At 40.2% G+C, this 21,097-nt stretch overlaps 1 protein-coding gene across 1 annotated transcript; it reads left to right on the top strand.

The window, feature by feature from the left end:
• Positions 1 to 755: 755 nt before the first annotated feature.
• Positions 756 to 4,023, top strand: ppk24 (pickpocket 24). The gene is made up of 9 exons (XM_064695000.1): positions 756 to 889; positions 969 to 1,172; positions 1,235 to 1,549; positions 1,609 to 1,729; positions 1,900 to 2,034; positions 2,093 to 2,297; positions 2,364 to 2,529; positions 2,937 to 3,088; positions 3,188 to 4,023. Exons 1-9 carry the CDS (start codon positions 756 to 758, stop codon positions 3,442 to 3,444), a joined length of 1,689 nt encoding a protein of 562 aa, XP_064551070.1. The 3' UTR covers positions 3,445 to 4,023.
• The last annotated feature ends 17,074 nt before the right edge of the window (positions 4,024 to 21,097 follow it).

The raw sequence follows: 21,097 nt of genomic DNA, 5'->3' as shown, positions 1-21,097 counted from the left end.
AGAAATACTTGAAATATAAAAGTTCGTATATCTATATTCACAATCAACACGTGGCTTCATTTGCCTACTTCATAATCCAGGCCACGAGGCATATTTGGGGAGGGTGCTGATGTTTTTTTTTAGACTGCCAGCAAGCCCAAGCTAAATCAAAAAGGACATGACCTGCTTCTGTCCTTGCTGCTACCTAATGACATTATGATGATTATGATGATGAGGATGATGATGGCGATGATGATGATGACGACGATGATGATGTTGCTGTTTCCGTTGGCTGACATTTAATGCGCATTTAACTAATTTCATTTTAAATTGTTGACAATTAAGGAAAATTGCCAAGACGAATCGAGAGCCTGGCTGAATAAACAGGCAACGGAGTGGGATTGGGACCAATGCTGAACACCGCGTGCCATGTCGCAGTTAATTTGTTGGCAATAAGTTGAAACACGAGGCCTAATTACAACAACAAGCACGACATGACTGCAAAATTTTCATTAAAACGAGCTGGCATCCAACAGCCACCCATCCCGCTGCCAGGGACAATGCCAGGCAGGACATTTGTTGGAGAGCGCCTACAAAAAGGCGCGCACCGCGTAGACAGCCGCAACAGTTGCAATCCACAAACGGTTGAGTGAGTGCCAAACATGACAACAAATACGGAACGGGCAACGCGATTGCCACCCCAACGATTGGTGGTCGGACGCGCCGCCTGGTGGATACCCAACCCAAGGATTCACCCACCTGCGTCAGTCGCGCAAATGGCGGCTATTCGCGAAGAGGAACCAGCTACGCGAAAACTGTCGTTTCCCGCGGCGTTAAAGGATTTGCTGCAAAACCTGTCATTTCATTGTTATGGCAAATTAGTCGAGCACGGTCGTCGCATTCAGGAGCGGTAAGCGGCACGGCCAAGGCTTAAAAGCCTTCGTTCCTCCCCGCTCGACGGTCCTTTCAATTAGCAAACTCTGCCGCAGATTCTTTTGGCTTATTTGCCACATAACTGCGCTGACCGTCCTAATTGCATTCGTATGGGGCACGTATAAGGACGCAACGGATGAGCTGGTGACCACCCTATACAATCCATTATATCCCGTATGCCAAGTCGCCCTGCCCGCCGTCACAGTTTGCACCCAGAATCGCATATCCAAGCGTGCCGTCTGGCATTACGCACAGGAGCTGTGAGTTAAGTCTGGTTGTGGCAAGCCCCTTACTAGGTATGCCTTCTCATTATCCATTCCAGCAGCGGCAAGGATCCCAAGCAGCGAAATGCCAGCTACTTCTATGGTGAGCTTCGTGCCTTTGGCATGTTGTACAGTCCCGAGGAATTGGGCGACTATGAGCGCGTGCTACGCTTTCAGGGCTTTTTGGATTCGGTCGATACTAGGCCCTACGAACTGTTCTTCAATACAAACAAACGTATGCGCATCCTGACACCCAATTGCAGCGACATCTTTGTATCGTGTCGTTTCGCCGGCCGATCCTTCGATTGCCTGCAGGAATTCCGTGAAACGCTCTCGATCTATGGATTTTGTTGCACTTTCAATTCCGATGGAGAGTATGCAAATCCAAACATCGAATGCTGTGGGTTGGGTATATATTGTTGGCTTTTCGCAGGTTTCTCAAGGGTCACACGTATCATCAGCGCTTTTATGGATACGATATGGGTCTGGTGCTTACACTCAAATCTAAACAGGACGATAATTTTTATAAGATGCATAATCTAGACGGCTTTTCGGTAATACCTACACTATGTTCTTTATTTTGGTAGATTATACAAATGTGGCAAAATAGCAAAAATAAAAGAAAGGTCACAAATAAAATTAAGATTCTAGCTTATAGCAGCCAATACAAAATCTTAGCTATTTCATTTAACTATTATTCTCTAAGCAGATTGCCATCTACGAGCCGATGAACTATCCGGATCCTCAATCTGGGGGCGTTGCCATACGTTATGTGCAGACGGGTCGTCGCACTCATCTGCCCGTGCGGCCCAAGATCTTGGAGACTGTGCCGGAAGCCCGACACATGAGTCCCGCTGTGGTGCGTATCATAACCAGATGTCAATCATTGTCCAATCAATCAATAAACGTGTCTATAGCGTAAATGTCGCTTCTGGGATGAGACTCCGCACAACTTCACCAGCCGGTATACCTTCAGCAAATGCATCTCCGCCTGCCGCGCCCGCAGCATGTATAATTTGTGTGAGTGCCTGCCCTTTCAGTTACCCAAGCAATACATTGGAGACGCCACGGGAGGCGTCTTCTGCACGCTCCAGCACATGGAGTGCCTCAGGCGCTACAAGTGTGAGTGGGCAGTGGCTGTGGCTGTGACAGTTGTTGAAGTCGATAGAGTTTTTGGTATTATTTCAGTCAAATGGCTGAATGTCATCACCAGTCGCGCCAATGTGCCCGGCCTCGAGCATGAGCTGGAGGATGCCCTCTACTGTCCCGACTGTCTGCCCTCCTGCACTGAGACGCGCTACAATGTTCGTGGCGCCGGAGCTCTGGCCCTCAACAGTCTGCATAGACCTATGACGTAAGCAGCAAGTATTGGCAAAAAAAAATAAGTGAAGAGGCGAATTTGCGTCATTTCATTTTAAAATCAATTTTCACACGTTCTCTGAATTCCACTTTCGAAAAAATATTTTACTCAAATTCATACTTTTAGGCTTGTCTGATAATTCGATGAGATATTTGCTATTATCGAATAATCCTTGATAGTTTCAGCTTCAGACAAACGAAAATATTCAAAGTAATGACGTTAAATTTTATGGTTCCCACAACTCCACAGTTCCTTCAGTTTCCATTACTGAAGTTTCGTGATTGAAAAAGGCTTTTTGTTTTAATTTTGGCTTGGTTCATCTCTGTGCATGCTACCCTGATGGGGTAACGTTTACCCTGCGTCAGTCACTATCAATAAGTTTAATTTTGCAGCAACAACAGCAGGAGGCACAGCAATGGCAGCAGCAGGGGCATGGCCAATAACAGTTATGGCCATGACAGCTCCGAGTTGGCCGATGTGCGTATTTACTTTGCCGAAACGCACATTCAATACTTTCGGCAGATTATTAAAAACGACTGGTATGAGATCTTCAGTGAGTCTGCTGCATATTACACTTTTGCATAAATATACATATACCTACTATACACGTATATATGGATATGAATGCGACTTCATGCTACTTCATTTCCAGGTACAATTGGCAACATCTGCGGCATCATAGCGGGCTTCTCATTGATTGGCATCTGCGAGCTGTTATTTTTCCTAGCCAAACAATTATGGCATGCATACAAAGCAGAACTGAAGTCGGAGCTCTGCTGTGCCCATGCCCATTCTCATAGTCGAGCCCGATCCCGGACTCGTCGGGCTAATGGCCGTGCAACGGCAACTCAGCAGCAGGAGCAGCCCCAGCAGAACCGGCAGCCAATGGAGCTCCTCATACTGCCGTAATTGAGCGAAAGGCCGTGCCAATTTTAAAGCTCACTGACTTTTATACAGTTCTCTCAACGCATTTATGGAGTAGTGTACCTTGTGTGTGTGTGTTTGTGTGTGTGCGTGTGTGTGAGTGTGTGTGCGTGTGTGTATATTGCTGTTGACCTGCGTAACAAATGTTAATTATCGCGCACTGAGCAGCTGCCAGCTGATTGTAGGCCGGCAGCACAGCTCAAGTGCACTTACTTTGCATTGTCACATAAAAATAAACAGCACCAGGAGACACTCAAACCAACTTAGAAAGCCAGGCACAGAGGCTGGGGCGGGTACAAAAAGGTCCAGACGGTAAAATTAGCGCCAACCATCTTGGACATTTGCCCACTGGCTGGCCGGCAGTTGGCAGTCGAAACAGTCGAAACAGTTATGGACCACAAAGTCCGGGAGTTGCCCAAACATTGAGAGCCCGTTTATCCTTGGCACATGGCCCGGCTGGCACTTACAATCAAAATAAATTTTTATTTGCCATAGTTTGTGCAGAGATTGACAAAATGAGTAAACAAATGAAATGCAATCTGTACATATGTTCAGTTTCTCAAATGGCAGGGGACCACTTGGTTTTATTGTGTTTCAATATTTACCTAGTACTATTTTATCATATTAAATTGTTCGGTTCAATGATGAGCAATATTGTATTGATTAAAACTGATGATAAAATATGGTATATCATTTATTTGTTTATTTATTATGAACTTCTGGCTAAAATGTTTAATATAGTAAGTTTTCTCCGTTAATTTAAGCAGCTGAGGCAAAAGACTTCATGGAATTTCAGTGCGTTTCATCTTGATGAAATTTTTGTGTGAGTTTTGACTTTGCAATTTATTTGCACATTCATTCGAAGGGCGTCTATACCTAGTATAAACCCATGCTCGCGCATATGTACATGTAAATTCTCGGCGCAGTTTCTGAAAATGGAAATGATTTCCGTTGAATTTGTAAGGGAGTTGGTTGGTTTGTTTGTTTGTTTTGCCATGCATACAACTGCCTAAAAATTGCAAAAAATTTAAATGAACGCACTCGAGCAGCGTACCAAACGTTATTCCTAGATACGTAGCATTGTGCCAACAAAGCAACCAAGGTAAATACACGAAAGCGAGAAAATGTATTAAAAAACAAGAAGCAGAGAATAAGAGGAAAACTCGACTGGCTTCTATGAGAGGCGAACAGTTTTTCCACTCGTGTAGCGTATTATCGCACAATACAATATGTATATTGGATTATTTCGTTTGCGCGAGCTCCCCAGGCTCCGACATGACGGCCTGGACTACCTGATGCCATTGCCGGCCGCATCCTCACACACACACACACACATGCGAATAGAGGAAGCGCCACAGATTCGCTTGGGTAACTGACTGCTGGCAACTGGCGTCTATCTGGGGGCTGGCATATCGCTATCAGTTGTTCTAGCTGCTTTTATAGCACTTCCATATACAGAGCCTGTAATGTGCAGGCAAATTTTAAAATATTTTCTTTGATTTCTGCAAATCCATGTTGTTCATAAAGTTTTTAATTGAATTTTCGACGGGGCTTCTGTAAGATTGCTGTAAAACAAAAATGTTAACAGCTCTCTGATGTGGTTTCCCACAAATGTAGCTTAAACTAACTAATTACCTTTTTTACATACAAAATACAATATTATATAAGCTTAAATTTGCAAATACAAATCAATGAAATGTAAATATTTGGCCAAAATGCAGATAAATTTGTGAAAATTTAAAACCAAGCATAAGTTTTCAAATCAAACAGACTACGCACATAACGAATTCCCTTTAGTACAATCTTTTGGTTAAAAGGAACTCCCAAGATTTGCCCCCTAACTGGCATAATAAATAAAGCTTAGCCTCTTTTATCTTGTCCCCTCATAGGGTTATTCGTCATACTAAGAACAGCCACAGCCTTAGACCCAAGCTTCGCCGCATTTATGTATGTATATGTGCCCAACCCCCAAGTTTGGGGGACTTAAAGCACTTTGTTTCCAGTCGCGTTTAACAACTCTGTTTTTTTAGGAGCTCTGCTTGGTGTTGAAAAACGAGAATTGTCGCCTGTTTTGGGGCGGCATCAAGTTTTTGCCCGCTTAAGTTTTCAATTTTGCTGCTGCTGCTGGCGTTAAGAGAAGTGTTGAATTATTAAAATCTACGTTGTGTGTGAGTAAGCGAGAGGGCAATAGTGGGCAAAAGAAAGAGAGAGTGCGCCTAAATTGCACGTTTGAAGGAATTTGCTTTTGTCTGTGTGTATGTATTTGTTTTTCGTCTGCCTCTTGTCTGAGCTCTTGCCGCGTTTTCATGAATAAACACGCAAACAAATTACTGTACTTGACAAACAAAAGCTCGTGCGCACACCTGTGAATGCTGCGTACACCTGTGAATGGTGTTTTTGTTACATTTTTGGCTGTTCAGACAATGAAAACTGGGTTAAGATTTTAATGGCCAAGTTGCAGCCGCATTAAATTTTACTACAATTTCATGGGGTTTGTAAAATTTTAATTTTCTCTCTGTATAAAAATATTTGTCCTGCATGAATGACTGATTGCTGATTACACACGCAAGTGTGAAAAAAGCGAGTATAACGTTTATATGAAACTGATTTTTTTACTATCCGATCGGTTTCAAGCTCATTTCAAAGATTTTTGTGCAAATACGTATGAGACGTGCTCTACACGTCTCCCAAAATCCGACCCTTTTTGAGGACAAATACGGGTTAAAGGTGTCCTTCAAGTTTCATAACACAGGTCTAAAATGGACGAACGACTTTGATTCCAAATTTTAGTTAAATTTGTCTATAAATGATTATATTGCTTCACTAATTTTTGTGCCAAAGTCGTGTTTGAAAATATTTGACACACGTTCATCTCTATTTCTGAGTAACAGACAGACTCATGTACGTATATACATACATATGTATCTACTTGAATATTGTAATATAATCCTATTCAACATTGATCGCAACACGCGTCATTGCATTTATAAGCATTGCTAATGCCCAGCTTGGTAGCTCCACTCGTTTCCCCATACCATACCAAACTCAATCAAGTGCGCCCAGGCGTAGTGAAGGCGTTCTATTTGGCGTGCATTGCACCCACATCTAAACAAATCCAAATATGGAACCAGACCCGAAAAACTGAATGCGTAGCTGTCAAAAAGTATATACATACATACATGTATGTTTATGAAATGTTTTTGCTGCGTCTAGGAGTCTAGACATCAATCAACACCTTGGCCAAGTTGATTGACAGGCGAAACGACAGCATGCAAAATAAATCTGTCATTTGCATGTTGAGTTTCGTTTGAAATCAATATGAATTTAGTACTTGAGAGCCATTCGCTGTTCTGGTTATTATTATTGCTACCAAAGTCAATTTGTCAAAAACAGGCCGCACCCCAAAAAAACTCAGATCATTCAAAGGCTCTTTCATTTCATTTCAGTTTAGGCTGCGAGTTCATAAAGGAAAATCCGTCAATGTTTTTATTGGGGTTTTCATGTTTGTATTGTGGCTTAAAAACAGATTTTTCTCACCCGCTGTACCACTTATGAAAACATAAATATTTACGTGGTTTTGTATGAAAAAACCACATATTTAATTAATACAAAATAAATGATTGGGAAATAAATTACGTGAATAAATTCGGCTCTCGGGCGCAGCAGACGTGAAATTGTTATTTGAGTATAATAAAAATATTTGTTAATGGTTGCGGATTTCCCAACCCTCGGGCTTGAGCCATTTGTCACGCCCTCCAGCTGTAGGCAGACAATTTATTTAAATGATTCAATCATATTTGCATACATCTGCAAGTCTTACATTTACGCAGTGTACGTTCGAAATCCTTTCACTCTGATTCTTGAAAGCTTTTTCATACCCTCGATCCATTGAAAATGTTTAAAAAGGGTGTACCGTTTTTTTTGGAAATGTATGTAACGAGCAGAAGAAAGCAAGTCCCACTTTAAAATTACATGTATTCTTGATAAGGACAACGAGCTGAGTCAATCTCCGCCTGTGCCCCTCGAGAGCTAGAGAATTTAAATTTAAAATATACATTCACGTATTCCATACGTAGTACGAGTTTATCATATGTTGTGGTCGGTTCATTTCGATATTATCGATATCGAAAATTATTAGAGCTAGATAGATCAAACTTGTTGGTTTGGTTTCCGTATAGTATATTGAGATTAAATATACATCAATTTTCTTATACCTGTCACTATTCTGCCAAAATGAAAAACAATTAGTATTTTACTGATTTATGCCCTTAAAATTTCATGAAGATCGGACAACAAATACCTATGCTGCGCAACAAGCGGCATGTGTGTGTGTGTGTGTGGATGTGCTTTCTTATATATGTTTGCTTAGAAGGAATATATAATGTTTGAAATGGGAGCTTGTTGCTGGGTTAAGGCTATCTGCTAGTCGGGCATTCCCGACTGGAGCAGTCTTACTTATTTTAATGTTGTTAAGCTTATTATTACAACTTTAATGACATCGGCGTTTTATAGACATATTCTTTTTGCGGCTGTACTGTAGTTGAAATAAGTTGTCAGTCATTTGAATACCCTGTAAACCTCAAGTAATTGCTTTGTATGTTGCTTCTTCTGTAAATAATTTGTCATAATATGTTATAATCGCATTCATAGGCAAGCATATCTTTTATACAGTATAGTTTATATAAACGTAAACGATGCTCTAAACCTCTGTCGGGATATCTTCCGGTCGAGCACTCTCTACTTGGATGCTCAACCCGGCGCTCCATTGTGTTTTTATTTCACTCGCTTAACAAAAAAACAATTCAACGAAAAACACAAGCTCTTTTTAAAATGCGAAATTCAATTGAAACGCGCATATCTTAATAACCATTAAGTTCTCAGTGCGCCCAGCTCAGCTCCGATTCTGGGGCATTAAGGATATGGCGGGTCGAGCAGGCTGGCCTGGTTGAGTTCTTGGTGAAAATTGCTGTTTATGTTTTACATGTTGCCTGTAATTTCGCTGGGAAAATGGAGGAAATATCCTGCAGCTGATTTTTAATTACGAAAACACAAAAAAAATATATATACAAGAGAAGAAAGGAAGTTGTTGCGACTTCATGTATGTAAACACAAACACAATCACGCGCAAGTGTGCACGCCCACACACACACACACACACACACGACTGACTTGCTAGACCTCAATAAAGCCGTCTGGGCTGCCTATGTGTGCGTGTGTGCTTGGCAGCAGATTTCAATTTTTGTGTGTTAATTACATTGCCAGCATAAGTTCAGGACCCCCGTACAGCCGCCTGCGCCTTACCTCGTTGCCATTGCATGGGCGTGGCACATGGCAGAACGCCCACTTTTTTGGGCAGTCGTTGTGCTTGTGTTAAGCATTTTGGCGCTTGTGAATGTTTAATTATCAAAAATTTGCACTTGATCCTTGTTCGTTCTTTCTTTTTGGGCACATTTGTATGTGTATGTGTGTGTGGCTTATGGTAATTGCATAGTTCTATAGCTGTGCGGCAGTGTGTGTGTGTGTGTGTGTGTGTGTTACTAATGTTTTACAAGTACTCGTTATTTACTTTCGGCTTATCCGGCCATGGGACACGGTCCTGGTCGAAGGTAATGCTTGTGGGACAAGGGGGGGGGGGGGGGGGGGTTTGTAGCTGCTTTGTGCCCGAAAATTTGATTTGTTTCTGCTGAGTTTTTTTTGCATAATTCAAGCGAGTTCCATTGGGCTAAGCTAGTTGGCCTCTTGTCTATTTACTTATTAATGTCTAACAATGTACTAAGAACAACAAGCAAATTATTTATAATTACAACTGAACCAGCGGCAGGAGATAAAGGTGATAAAGAAGAAGAACAGCATAACAAAGTCACGGCGCACATTTTTCATTTTAACGGTTTTGTGAGTGGGCGCCACAACAACAACAACAATAACAACAGCAATGACAATGCCTTTAAAACAGCAAAATGCCGTTAAACCGGCAAAAAGGAAATAATGTACAACAAGGAGTATTCCGGACTGTCTGCCGGATTCCTGTTTCTGGTTTCTCTTATTATCCCGTTGTCGCCCAACAAATAAACAAACACATACACACACAAAGACATACTGTCCTGTATAAGACCAACACCAACAAGAACAGCATTAAATTAAATACATAAATCATCTTTTTGTATGTGCCGACAGGGCGTTCACATCCTGGCAAAGAGGCGCGAAGAGGAACGCGCCAAGTCTCGCAAGAAGAAAAAATTCGGGGAAAAAAAAAACAAAACAATGTAAATAGGGAACACTTTTTTGTTGTAATTATAAATGTCTACCAGGCAGCGTCGGCGACACAGTCCCCAGACATTGTTTATCATTTTACCGGGGTAATGCTCTGTCGTTGTAACACAACTTCCAAACTCCTGGCCTTAAACTTGACCCTAAGCTGGTGCTAAAAATAATACACTTGCACAAACTTGTTGATTAAAAGCCTGGGACGTTGTAAAGGAGTTTTTGTGACTAGCCCTGGCTGGAGTATTTAGTACAACAAACATTCTTGATCGATTAACGTTCAGTATTAACTATGAAATTCAATTCTGCTTCAAATAATAAATTAACGATAACGTTGCACTTAATATAGCTGTAAAAAGTTAAAAGTTTAATGGAATTGATAAGATATTAAAATAAAGCTTAAGATAAAGATGAAGCTCAAGATGAAGATATAAAAGTTTCAAAAATGGTTTTTATGTTACAACTGAAATGTGAATGTGACATATGATACCTTCCTTTTGCACTACAGTACAGTATAGGGTATTAGAACAAGTTGAGCTACTTGCAGATAAATTAACCTACGTTTGTATCTGAGACAGCTAATTGCTGTTTGACATGTATTGCATAAGATTGAATTTGCATGTGCTCATGTGCGAACAGTTTTATTCCTCTGAATAAATCAGAAAATGCGTTTAAATTTATTGAAATAATATATTCGCGTTTTATAATGTCAGCTTTGAGAGCATATTAATGGAATAACGGCACTGATTAAAATGGACTAAAAGTCACTTCTTGTTGGACAGACCCATTCACCCTTTATCATTATAATTAATTGTTAATGACGTATATGTAATTAACATGTTCGGAGTTTTTTTTATCTGCCTGTTGTTTGTGATTTTAATTTATGCGCCAGATTTAAAATCAATTTCGCATTATTTGCTAAATCAAGCGTAAATGCGATAAATGAATAGTTAAAATAAATCAACGAGCTTTGTGTCAATTGTGTGTACACACAATTGAAACCTGTTTTAAAATTAGCTTTTTTTTTTTAGCCAGCTGCCTGTGGGTTGGCATTAAATATTAAAGCGAATATCCTGTTGGCCTTTGTAAAGGATTTTCTATTATCCATGAGAGAGAAATCAAAGTTTGAACTGAGGGCGTGCATAAATAAATTTACAAATCGGTTTAGCCTAAGGCTTTGGGCTGGCTATACATCTCTTTTGGTGGGTTGTTTGTTTTTTACGAGCTCAGATTGTTAATGCAAAAGTTACTCAGGTCTCGCAAAATAAGGTGGATGATAAAAAAAGGGTGTTGAAATTAATTCCCCACGTAAGCCGTTCGACACCTTTTTAAATATATATGTATATTTCTTGCAGTTTTATTTTGTTGAACAAATTTTTGATGATTTGCTGCTGAGTTTTAGGGCCCAGTTGTCATTTTTAATTGGTGCATATTTAATATGCCCTGCCTTTGCTCGCTTCGCTCATTACTTGTCTGACTTTTATGCCCTTTTCATGACGTGATTGTTGCCCCTTTGCAGCTCCATCAAAATTTTCCTGCCGCGTTGCATATTTTAGCTGAATGTTTGCTTTTCCTTGCTTAATGTTTGTTATACATTTTCACAATGTCCATTACGGAGGCCTGCACATAATTTCTATGCGAGTTGTTGTAAAAAGTGCATAAAATAAATGTGCACCGAAAACCCACAATTTAACTGAGCAGTAAGAGGGCCACGCTCAAGTGTGCTTGAAAACATTGATACCCTGTACTAGTTTGGCAACTTAACTAATATGTAAAACATTAACTAGCTTATACAGAAGAAGAACGACTTTCAGTCTAGATATAGTTCGCATCTAGCTTCGCTTTATTTCCTACTCTAAAGAAAACAGTTCAGCTTCTTAAATCTTTAAACAAAACAGGAATAATAACTATTTTTTTAACAGGTAGTTAATGCTTAAGTTTTTTCTTTTTTTTTTTTTTGTTGGTACATTGGGAAACAGTTGAATATCAATCCAAATCGGTTTGTAGCCTTGATAAATGTGTACCAGAAGGCTTTAGTACAAATTTGCATAAGTTTAACATACCCTCAATTTTCAACCATTTTATGGTTACAGGGTATACAAATAATAATTGGCATTGGCAACGCAATGGTCGGCAGTGAAGGGTCACCAACATTCGTTGGGTTCGTTTGTTCGTTCGTCGGCTGCGCTTTTCTGCGTCATTTTAAACGATGATACTTAAGTTTCCATTAAAGCACTTGCCGCGACCATCAATTCAATAACTGCCCGGGTACGTTGGACCGTCAGACCTTTGGACTGCCGGAGTGCGTAGTTCCCTGCTGGCAGAGCCACTGGAAGTCAAGCATGCGCTGCGGTTTTTCTCAACCCAACAGCGTTTGTTGCTATGGAAAGTGGGCGTTCGTGGGCGGGCAGGTCAAATATTTACAGCGCGCAGCTTCTGCTACAAACTGTATTTTATTGTATGGCACTCGTATGTATTTATATTGAAAATTCACAAAATGGGTGGAAACTATTGCAAATGGTTTTAAAAGCCGTACAACAAATTGAAAGCGAGTTTTGTTTGTTTCGTAAAAAGAACATAAACTAATAAAAAAAATGTTTTGAAAACTAATTAATGACTATTTTTAATCTGTTCAATCTCTTTGTAAGTTCATTTTAATATCCAGCCCTGGCAGATACTACATACAATATATATTGACTGTATGCACCGCTACGTTACACACATGTAAATCGAGTGGTGCTGCGAAAACATTGAGCACCGCACAATTTCATTAATGGGACTTTTTTTCAGTTAAGCGTCGCAGGGCGTAAATATTTGCACTTTAAACTGAAATCAGTACGTAAAGGCCAGGGCTTAATGCATTCCGCTGTTGGCGCTGGCCTAAAAAAGCAATGCGTCAAGGCAGCAAAAACAAATGGAAATAAATGAATGGTAGGATTGAGAAATCAGTCGAGAATACTCGACTAGTGGATATCCTATTTACATTAATTTTAAGTATCTGAAATCGACGCTTTCTCACAGACAGTCAGAATGTATACTCGTTGTTTAAAGCGACATTTTATACACCCTTCAACGTGATTGCGATGGGCACAGGGTATTCAAATAAAAGCGAAAGCAAAAACAAAAACAAGTTTCCGGCTGAGATAACGCACTCAGCACACACTCGTTCCACGTTCCAAGTCCGATTGAGAATACTTGAAATAATTATATAATTTTGCTGGCCGCACATATTTATGAGGCCTAGGGGTAAGGCGAGAAGCCACTGCGCGTCTCGTGGTAGACTATAATTCCAGGACTTATATGGCCCCAAGCTGATGTGAAAATGATAAGTTGTGGCTGGGGCAGGCTTAATAATAATGATAATGTGTCATAAGGTAATTATTCAGTTGCACAAGGGTTCTGTGGCCATCAAGGGCGGGGGGTGTGGTCATAAATAAATATCCTGCAGTTATTTGGAGTGTGTGTTGACAGCGAAATTGATTGCAATTAATGGGCACTCTACGGCAAAGGAGTAAGGGGAGGCGGATCAGCAGCAGCAGAAGCAGCAGCAGCAGCAGCAGCAGTAGCAGTAGGCAGGAACGGGAGCTGAATGCAGTTGCCGTCAGGGACGTGGCAGCTGCACTGAGAGATTTGTATGGCGTTTAATGTGCATCCGCTTTCTATGCAGCTGCTGCAGCTGAAGTACGTCTGTTTGCGCCCGATTGCACCGGCTCAAAAGATGTTGACTGGCAAAGCAAACAGAAACCGAAACTGCACCTCAGTTGAGGCTAAGATGCTCCTTGGCATGGTTTATCAATTAGGCAAATTAGTTGGTGAATGTGCCAAGGTTTAACCACTTCAAGTATCTTACTTTTCGAGCAGCTAAATGCGCCTAATGAAGAGTTCAACTTAAAGCCAAACAACAGTACATTTAGAAATCAATTAGCTCTCGCTTGAAGCCAACCCGGCTGAACCAAAGACCCAATGGCAGCCACTGTAAGCCAATTTGACTATGTCAATATACTTACTTTATACAGCCAGCACTCAGCACACACACACAAAGGATAAAAAAGACATGAGCGTATGCCAGGCGAGAGAGCATTCGAGGCATGTAAATATTCAAATCAAAAGCGCAATTGAATGTGCGAGTAAATGTCATCGTATCTTGCATTCAAATCTTTGATTGCCAGCTATTCAAAAAAGCGAGTTTATTGCACTACACTTGGCACTCAGCCAGAAGGCGACGGAGCCAGCACAGAAACCCGAACTCAATTCAACCGTTCCTTTGGCCCCGGCTTTACCTGATTCTGGTGACACTCAGACACAGTGCTGGGAATTGACACAGAATAGCCGCCAAATGCCAAGGCACAAAGCGAAATGAGGAAGTGTTTAAAAAAAGAATATAAAAAAAAGGAGAAGAGTCAACCCGGACAGAATACTAGTTACTATTGCATATAAATAGGGTAGTAGTAGTAGTCGTGGTACCTTACCCAGGTAACAGGAAGTTGGCAAAGTCAACGTCGACCATGGCCAAAGTGGCATTGATCTTAGCATTAAGCGCTCGTATTGCTTGGCCTAAGGTTGAGGTTGAGGTTGAGGTGTTCGCCTGCGGGTCACTCATAATATGCCAACTTTATAAAGTGGGTTTTGAGTTGCGGTTCTTGCTTTCAACTTGCCACACACTTGAAATTGTAGCTTTGTGCGAATCGTTGGGCGAGTGCTTACTTAGATTTGACTAAATTTCAAGTGGTGCTTAGTAAATGGTCCGTTCACTGAATTCTCTAGTGGCTCTTCGAGAGCTGTACTTAAGGGAAACTATTTGATGAAGTAGCAAACTGATAGCGTATTTCAACAATTTTCATTACTTGATATCGGGACAGGTCTAGTGTTCTGATAATATTATTACATACAACTCGAAATCATATCGGTAATGTCTACTCTGCTTTTACTTGTCTAATTAGAATAACATTTTTAATTTGATAAATATTTATTGCTTAGATTAAGATACATACTTTAAGTAACTGTGCAAGTCGCTTGGCTTTTCGGTGAGTGATATATATTTATGATATGACAAATTTGTTATTGTCTGACAATTTCCTGACACACGACGATTGAACGTGCTTTTTGAGATTGTGTCAATATTATTAAAGAATATTACAAACAAACTTGAAAATACATTTATTTTGCTCCTCCTTAATTTCATGTCTTGTTAAAAATGACCTAACTTAGTATTACAATTGAAATTATATTTCTATCTTGCTGGAAATTATTAATACGTTAGTTAAACCTTCTGCTAGCTTTGGAAGGAGAATACGAATCAAATAGGGGCGTGCCAGTGTATAGTTAAATAGTTGAACTCCTATGATTAGGTACACCAAAGGCACCACTTGGCTCATAATTTCTCACTAAGCTTACTCTAAGGTCCAAAAAGCAGCATTTGGGTCTTTTCTGTTTAGTAAGGGCGAGGCTCTTTACTGTTTGCTCAGTCAATTAGCACCACATTGCGTATGATTGATTTAGAGGCATTTATTGCAACTGAGTGCTGGGACAAGGTCTGATTGTTAATTGACGATCGCCGCTGTTGCAGTTGGATTTGTTTAATTTACACAACCAATAGCTAATAAATAATTGAGCAACATTGCATATGCTTAATGTGCGCATGTGTGTGTGTGTGTGTGTGTGACATTGTATAAATTAAACGCCTAACCAACAACAGCAGTCAGCACATAATTTGCATCGGTGCGCGGTCGTTTAATAATAGGCACAACTATTTAAATTTCATCAGAATTCATTATTAATTAATGTGCTTGGCAAATTAATTAAATAGCCACTAAATGTTGGTCCGTTCGCCATTTTGTCACAATAATTGTGGTTAGTTAGGCGGCGGGCAATTAAAATGCACGTTTCATCAAATTACAAACTTTGCAAGTGCATTTTGATTGACAATTTGTGTTCGCAATTTTTGATTGACAAACTGATGAAATGACAAAATGCCAGCACAAAATGTTAAGCCCCAAAAGCATTTCGTGCACTTTTTATACCCGCGATTACACATGCCATGGGGAAATTAAAAGCCAACTCTGCCACAGTAAAAGTAATATTGCTCGAGTTTTGCACGGTTATTAAGGAACTGTAAGGGTAGCTGGCTGACTGCTGGGCGTAACGCCATGGTGCCACATAACCTCAAACAAGAGTGCGGGAGGCTTTTGTCTAAGTGAGGAGAAGTGCTTAGCTCTCGGCTTCTGACAAGACGCCTGTTGTTAAACACGTACACGTACGATGCTGGGAACACACACACGCCCAACTTATCTATCAAGATGTCTTATTTGTGTGCGTTTGCGTGTGTGTGTGTGTGAGGGGATGTGTGTGCTTGCTGTTTGCGCGTTCCACTTGAGGTGTCTTTAAATGCGTCGAGATCTTTATGGAGTTGCTTTTGTGCCAGCTTAGCTGGCATAAGCGTCTCTGCAGATGTATCTGTATCTGCGGCTTCAGCCGCGCATCTGCTTTAAATGTTAGGTATGCCAGTTTTCTGTTAGAGTTTGCTGGCCTTAAAGTAAACTTACAGCTCAAGCTCAGATCAGGTTCTGGTTCAGTTTTCATATTTTTAACCGAAATTCTAAAATAAATAAATAAAAAATATTCCCGTCTTAAATAATAGAAGAGTATATTATACCTAGTAATGTAATTTTTTGCAAAAAAGGGTATCTTCAAGTCACCGTCCACAAGAAGTATTGAATTTTTCCTGGTTTTATATATGTATTTATACATTTATGCTAATCGAGCTGGTGCGTTGTAATGCCGCTACTTTAACTCTTTGGCTTTTAAAGGCAACGGCAACGGCAACGCAGCTGGCAAGCCCTTTTTAGTCCCAGTCCCAGACGCAGTTGCAATCGTAATCCTGCTTACTAGAGAGGGGCAAAAATATTATAGGCACACACACACACGCTCACACACATTCGTATCATTGCGGTGCGTGCGTATGTGTGTGTATTTGTATTTTATGCTACATTTTCGCAGCGTCCTTTCATAACAGCGCCTTGTCGGCAGCGTTCACAATGCGCTTTGTGTTCGACTTGTTTAAAAAACTATTTTACATTTAAGCGCGAAATTCCACACTATGAATGAATTTTTCATGAGCAGAACAGAGCAGAACAGAGCGGAGCGGAGCGGAGCAGTCAGCCAACCAAACAGTCAGGCAGACAGGCACTTGACTTGCCCAGCCAGATCTGCAGTACGCCCCTTCTTCTGACTATATGTTTTCCTTCTTTTTTTTTTTTAAAGTATATTTTTCGAGCAGCTAAGGAAGGCAAAAGCTGATACCGACAATGGAGGACGGCATCACCGCAGTGCCCATCATTATCAACAGGGAGTCGGGAGTTGGAAGTTGGTTTTGTGGCAGGCGTAGCTGATGGGGCGTTCCCTTTGGTCAGTTGCATGGCATTTTAATTGAATTGATTATTTTAGTGGTTGGGTGTGATGTTGTTTGCTGTTTGTACATCGGCACCAGGCAGTTCAGTTCAGGTAATGCTGATAATGATTTGTTTTGAACTCCACTAACTTGTCTAGCTACTCGACAACTCGCCCGCAGCTGAAATGTTTTATCTACTGTAATTTAACCCAAATTCCATGGCTTCAAATTGCATTTGGAGCAAAAGAGTGCAACAGGCAATAAAAGCGGCACAGGCCGGCTTCAACTCGGTCGGGGCTCGGTCCGAATCTTAGTCTTCAGACCAGACGAATTACGCTCGAGGGCAGCTATGTAAATTGTTTGTAATTTGGCTCTGGTTTTGGTATTCTATGCCGGCCAGCATAGTGGGCGGTTTATGGAGTGCTTTTGGCATTTGAACAAAATGATTATTGATCACTTAATAAGAAATTTTCATACAATGGCGCCACAGACTGTAAGACCCAACAAATGGTTCTTTGTGCGCTTGTGGCTCGTCTCCCTTTTGTGCTTGGCTGCGACTGCGACTGCGACTGTGTCTGTTCTTGACAAAAAACCAATTTTAATGAGCTGCACACGGTACGCTGCACTTTAATGCAAAATAAATAGAACTGCAAATTGGCAGCACCAAGCGGCGGAACGGGGGGAGCAGAGCAAATGTATCTATTACACAGCAAAGCATGTTCTTCGCATTTCCAATTCCTGTACAGAATGATTTAAGTAAATTATTATGCCATTTCCTTTGCAAATTGAAAACATCACATAATGGACAACGTTTTGACTACCAAGCAGAGCAAGCACGAATGTATCTTTGTATCTGCCACACAATGATAACAACAGTAAGCAATATAGATAGAGATAGTTTCGCTTTGATAAAATATGCTTCTCTCACCGCTGACTGGCTGACTGAATGCCTGTCACTGACAACTTGAGACAAGATAATTTGCTACTTGAAGTACGAGAAGTACAAGCGGCTCATTCAATCTGTTAGAACGTGTATCTTCAAGATGCTTTGGTAAGGCTGCGGCTCTTGGAAAGCGCAAGTAAAATAGTCGAGTGGGGCTTGGCCTGTCTTGAAATTATGTTTGGGAATGGTAATCAAAAAATATCAATTCATCGATAAATAATAAACTGGCAAATGAATTAATGATTTGGCAATTTATTTTTTTTTATTATTACCCGCACTCTAATGCCGACTTGGCCTTAATTGCAAAGCAGAAAACGTGACTTTAGCTGATTTAATTCAATTTATTTTGCGACTTATCTTGATTTTTGCTCTGTCAATTTGTCTGCCAAAAAGAAATTGAATAGTTGCCAATGGCAATACAAAATATAATTTCCCATATGAAATCAATGATAGAAATGAGCGCAGCAGGGAACTCTTTATCAAGGAATCCAGATATAGCCAACATATAGTAGCGAAGCTGTGAATGCATCCGCTGTGCACAGCTGGATATTATTTGCTTACTGGTCTATGGAGCGCTTTAGTTTAACCTTTAAGGCTTTGCAGCAAAGTGTGACCCATATGGCGCTCGGTATAGCCTATGGACATATCAAAAGTGAAACGCAGCCAGCCTGGCAATTTTAGAATTTACCTTCAAATGCAGCCGATAGACATCTTTGTGCAGTGCAAATAGGCATATGCAAAAGTATCTTTTAGTTTGTCACTGCCGCTGCAGATTGTCATTTGGCGATAAGCGTTAGTGCTGCAGGCGCTACGAAATGAAATCGAGATACATTTGTAGCCGCTCTGACCCAGTTCCTTTATTATACCCTGAAACCATTGTAGATGGCTAATAAGGGTATAATGGTTATTAGCAAATGCATGTAACAGGCAGAGGGAAACAACTCCCATCCCATAAGGTATATATAATCTTGGTCAGCATCAAAAGCCGAGTCGATCTAGCCATGTCCGTATGTCTGTCCCTCTGTCCGACAGTCTGTCTGACTGTCTGTCTGTATGCACGAGCGCGTCGATCTCAGAACCTACAAAGGCAAGAGACTTGACCTTTTGAAGGTAGCTTCTTCTGGTACTAAACTTGCCCTGATGCCAAAAAATCGATAACAATTGATATCGATATCAGTCAAATATGACATGTAATTTTAAAAATAATTTATATATAGAGAGTAAGTATCTTTCATTTGATGGCTGCCGCCACAATTATTGCTAGTATATAGCATTGGCGGATGAAGACAGTTCAGGGTTTCCCTTAGTCGGGCACTCCCGACTCCAGCAATCTTACTTGTTTTATGAATAGCATTTACACGGACGACGGCTAATGAAAGCAAAAACTACAAACGCAATAATTTAGATAAGTTGTATATATGTCTATCTAAGTATATGTGTATTTGTAGTCATGTGTGCGGTCATGTGGCGCCTTTTGTATGAATTGACTCATCAGCTTTTTAGCTGGTACTCCAATGTACTTTTTAGCCAGTACCTTATATCGTGTTTGCCCCCTTCTTTCTCTTCCTCTCTCTCTTTCTCTTAGGGTGTAAGTACTTTTATCGTCTGCCATTGAAATTGCAGTATTTCAATTGAGGCTCATAAATTTTTATTGTCTGACATTTTGTTTATTTATTCAAGCATTAGAGCGTGTTTATTTTTAAATGGACTGACTAACTTTCGCACTCCGTCAGCCGAGTTAGGAAGAAAGCATTGGCAACCCTCAATTGCAGTGCCCACTGTACTCGCCCCTCTCTCTCTCTCTGACTATCTCTCACCCTCTTGCTTGTGCTGGCAATTAAACGACATTTGCCAGACGCCAAGACAAACAATGACAATTACAATTGCTAAAATGTAATAAATATCTGGCGAGTTGTTGTTGTTGTTGCCTTTGTTGCTCCTGTGTGGAATTGTGAGTGTAAATTGTGGGTGGTCTGCCGCAGGGGCACCGTCCTCCAGTGTGCTATTAATTTCTGCAAATTTTATTGTTGCACCAGCGCGTGCCATAAACTTTATAAAACACTTAATATAACTCAAATTTGGGCAGCTGGTGGCCATAGCAATAGGTCGAATTTGGCTGGGCTAAATGCAGCTGGCTGTGGCAGATATAGATATTGATGTGAAAATCAAATCAATTTTCGCCCTAACTTAAGTCGTTTTGCATTAAAATGTTCCTATCATTTTATACATTTATCATTATACAAATTATTTGGTATTTATTTCGCAATATATTAATTATGCACCGGGATTTTGAAGGCAATTTATATGACAGCCCCAAAGCCACATGCCTCAGAAGTACTTATTTAGTATATTAAAATTGAATATATTTATTTTTATTTATGATGATTTTTATATAAATGATTTATATTAAGATTTATTACTGTTAATGTACTTTCAGCTGTTTGTTAAGGAATTCAAGTTATACATTTTTTAGCAGGTATACATTTAATTAATGTGCTAATTAAACTACCAGTAAGTTTTACACTATCGTCCTCCTCTGCGATTCTCATGAATGCAAGTAAGATCTACTGGTAATATATTATATATATATTTATAAAGTCGATATATGTTGCAACCCTTTCCATCGATCACAGTGAAATATTTAAGTTATTCTGTTTTATTTCTAGTAATATTTATAATGTTTAGTGTAATATTTTGAAACTGAATTTAAAAATTTCGAAAAGTTTTTGTGCTAACTCAAGCAGTATCTTCTAATTAGATGCTCGACATACATACATTTACTTTGTAGAGTATATATCTTCTCTATACGAAGACGTGTATTTTATGCTAGGAATTTATATTGAGAAATGTCACAATAAATTTCTGCTCCAGAAAATACGAAAAGTCAAATTGCGAACGAAATGACGTGCCAGGAACTGGCATATTATATCATACCCCAGCCGAGCTTCGCATGAGGCGGAGGGTTGCATTTGGAGTAAAAGTAAAATCAAAATCTACTCGTAAATGTTTTGCTCGCAATACTATATAACAAATATCCGTTGCATGCT

This window comes from Drosophila montana, unplaced genomic scaffold, assembly GCF_035044405.1.
Source record: "Drosophila montana isolate Dmon_TW-CO22-7 unplaced genomic scaffold, ASM3504440v1 contig_3733_1, whole genome shotgun sequence".
Classification (NCBI taxonomy): Eukaryota; Metazoa; Arthropoda; class Insecta; order Diptera; family Drosophilidae; genus Drosophila; species Drosophila montana.
This window is presented reverse-complemented; position numbering and strand designations above follow the sequence as displayed.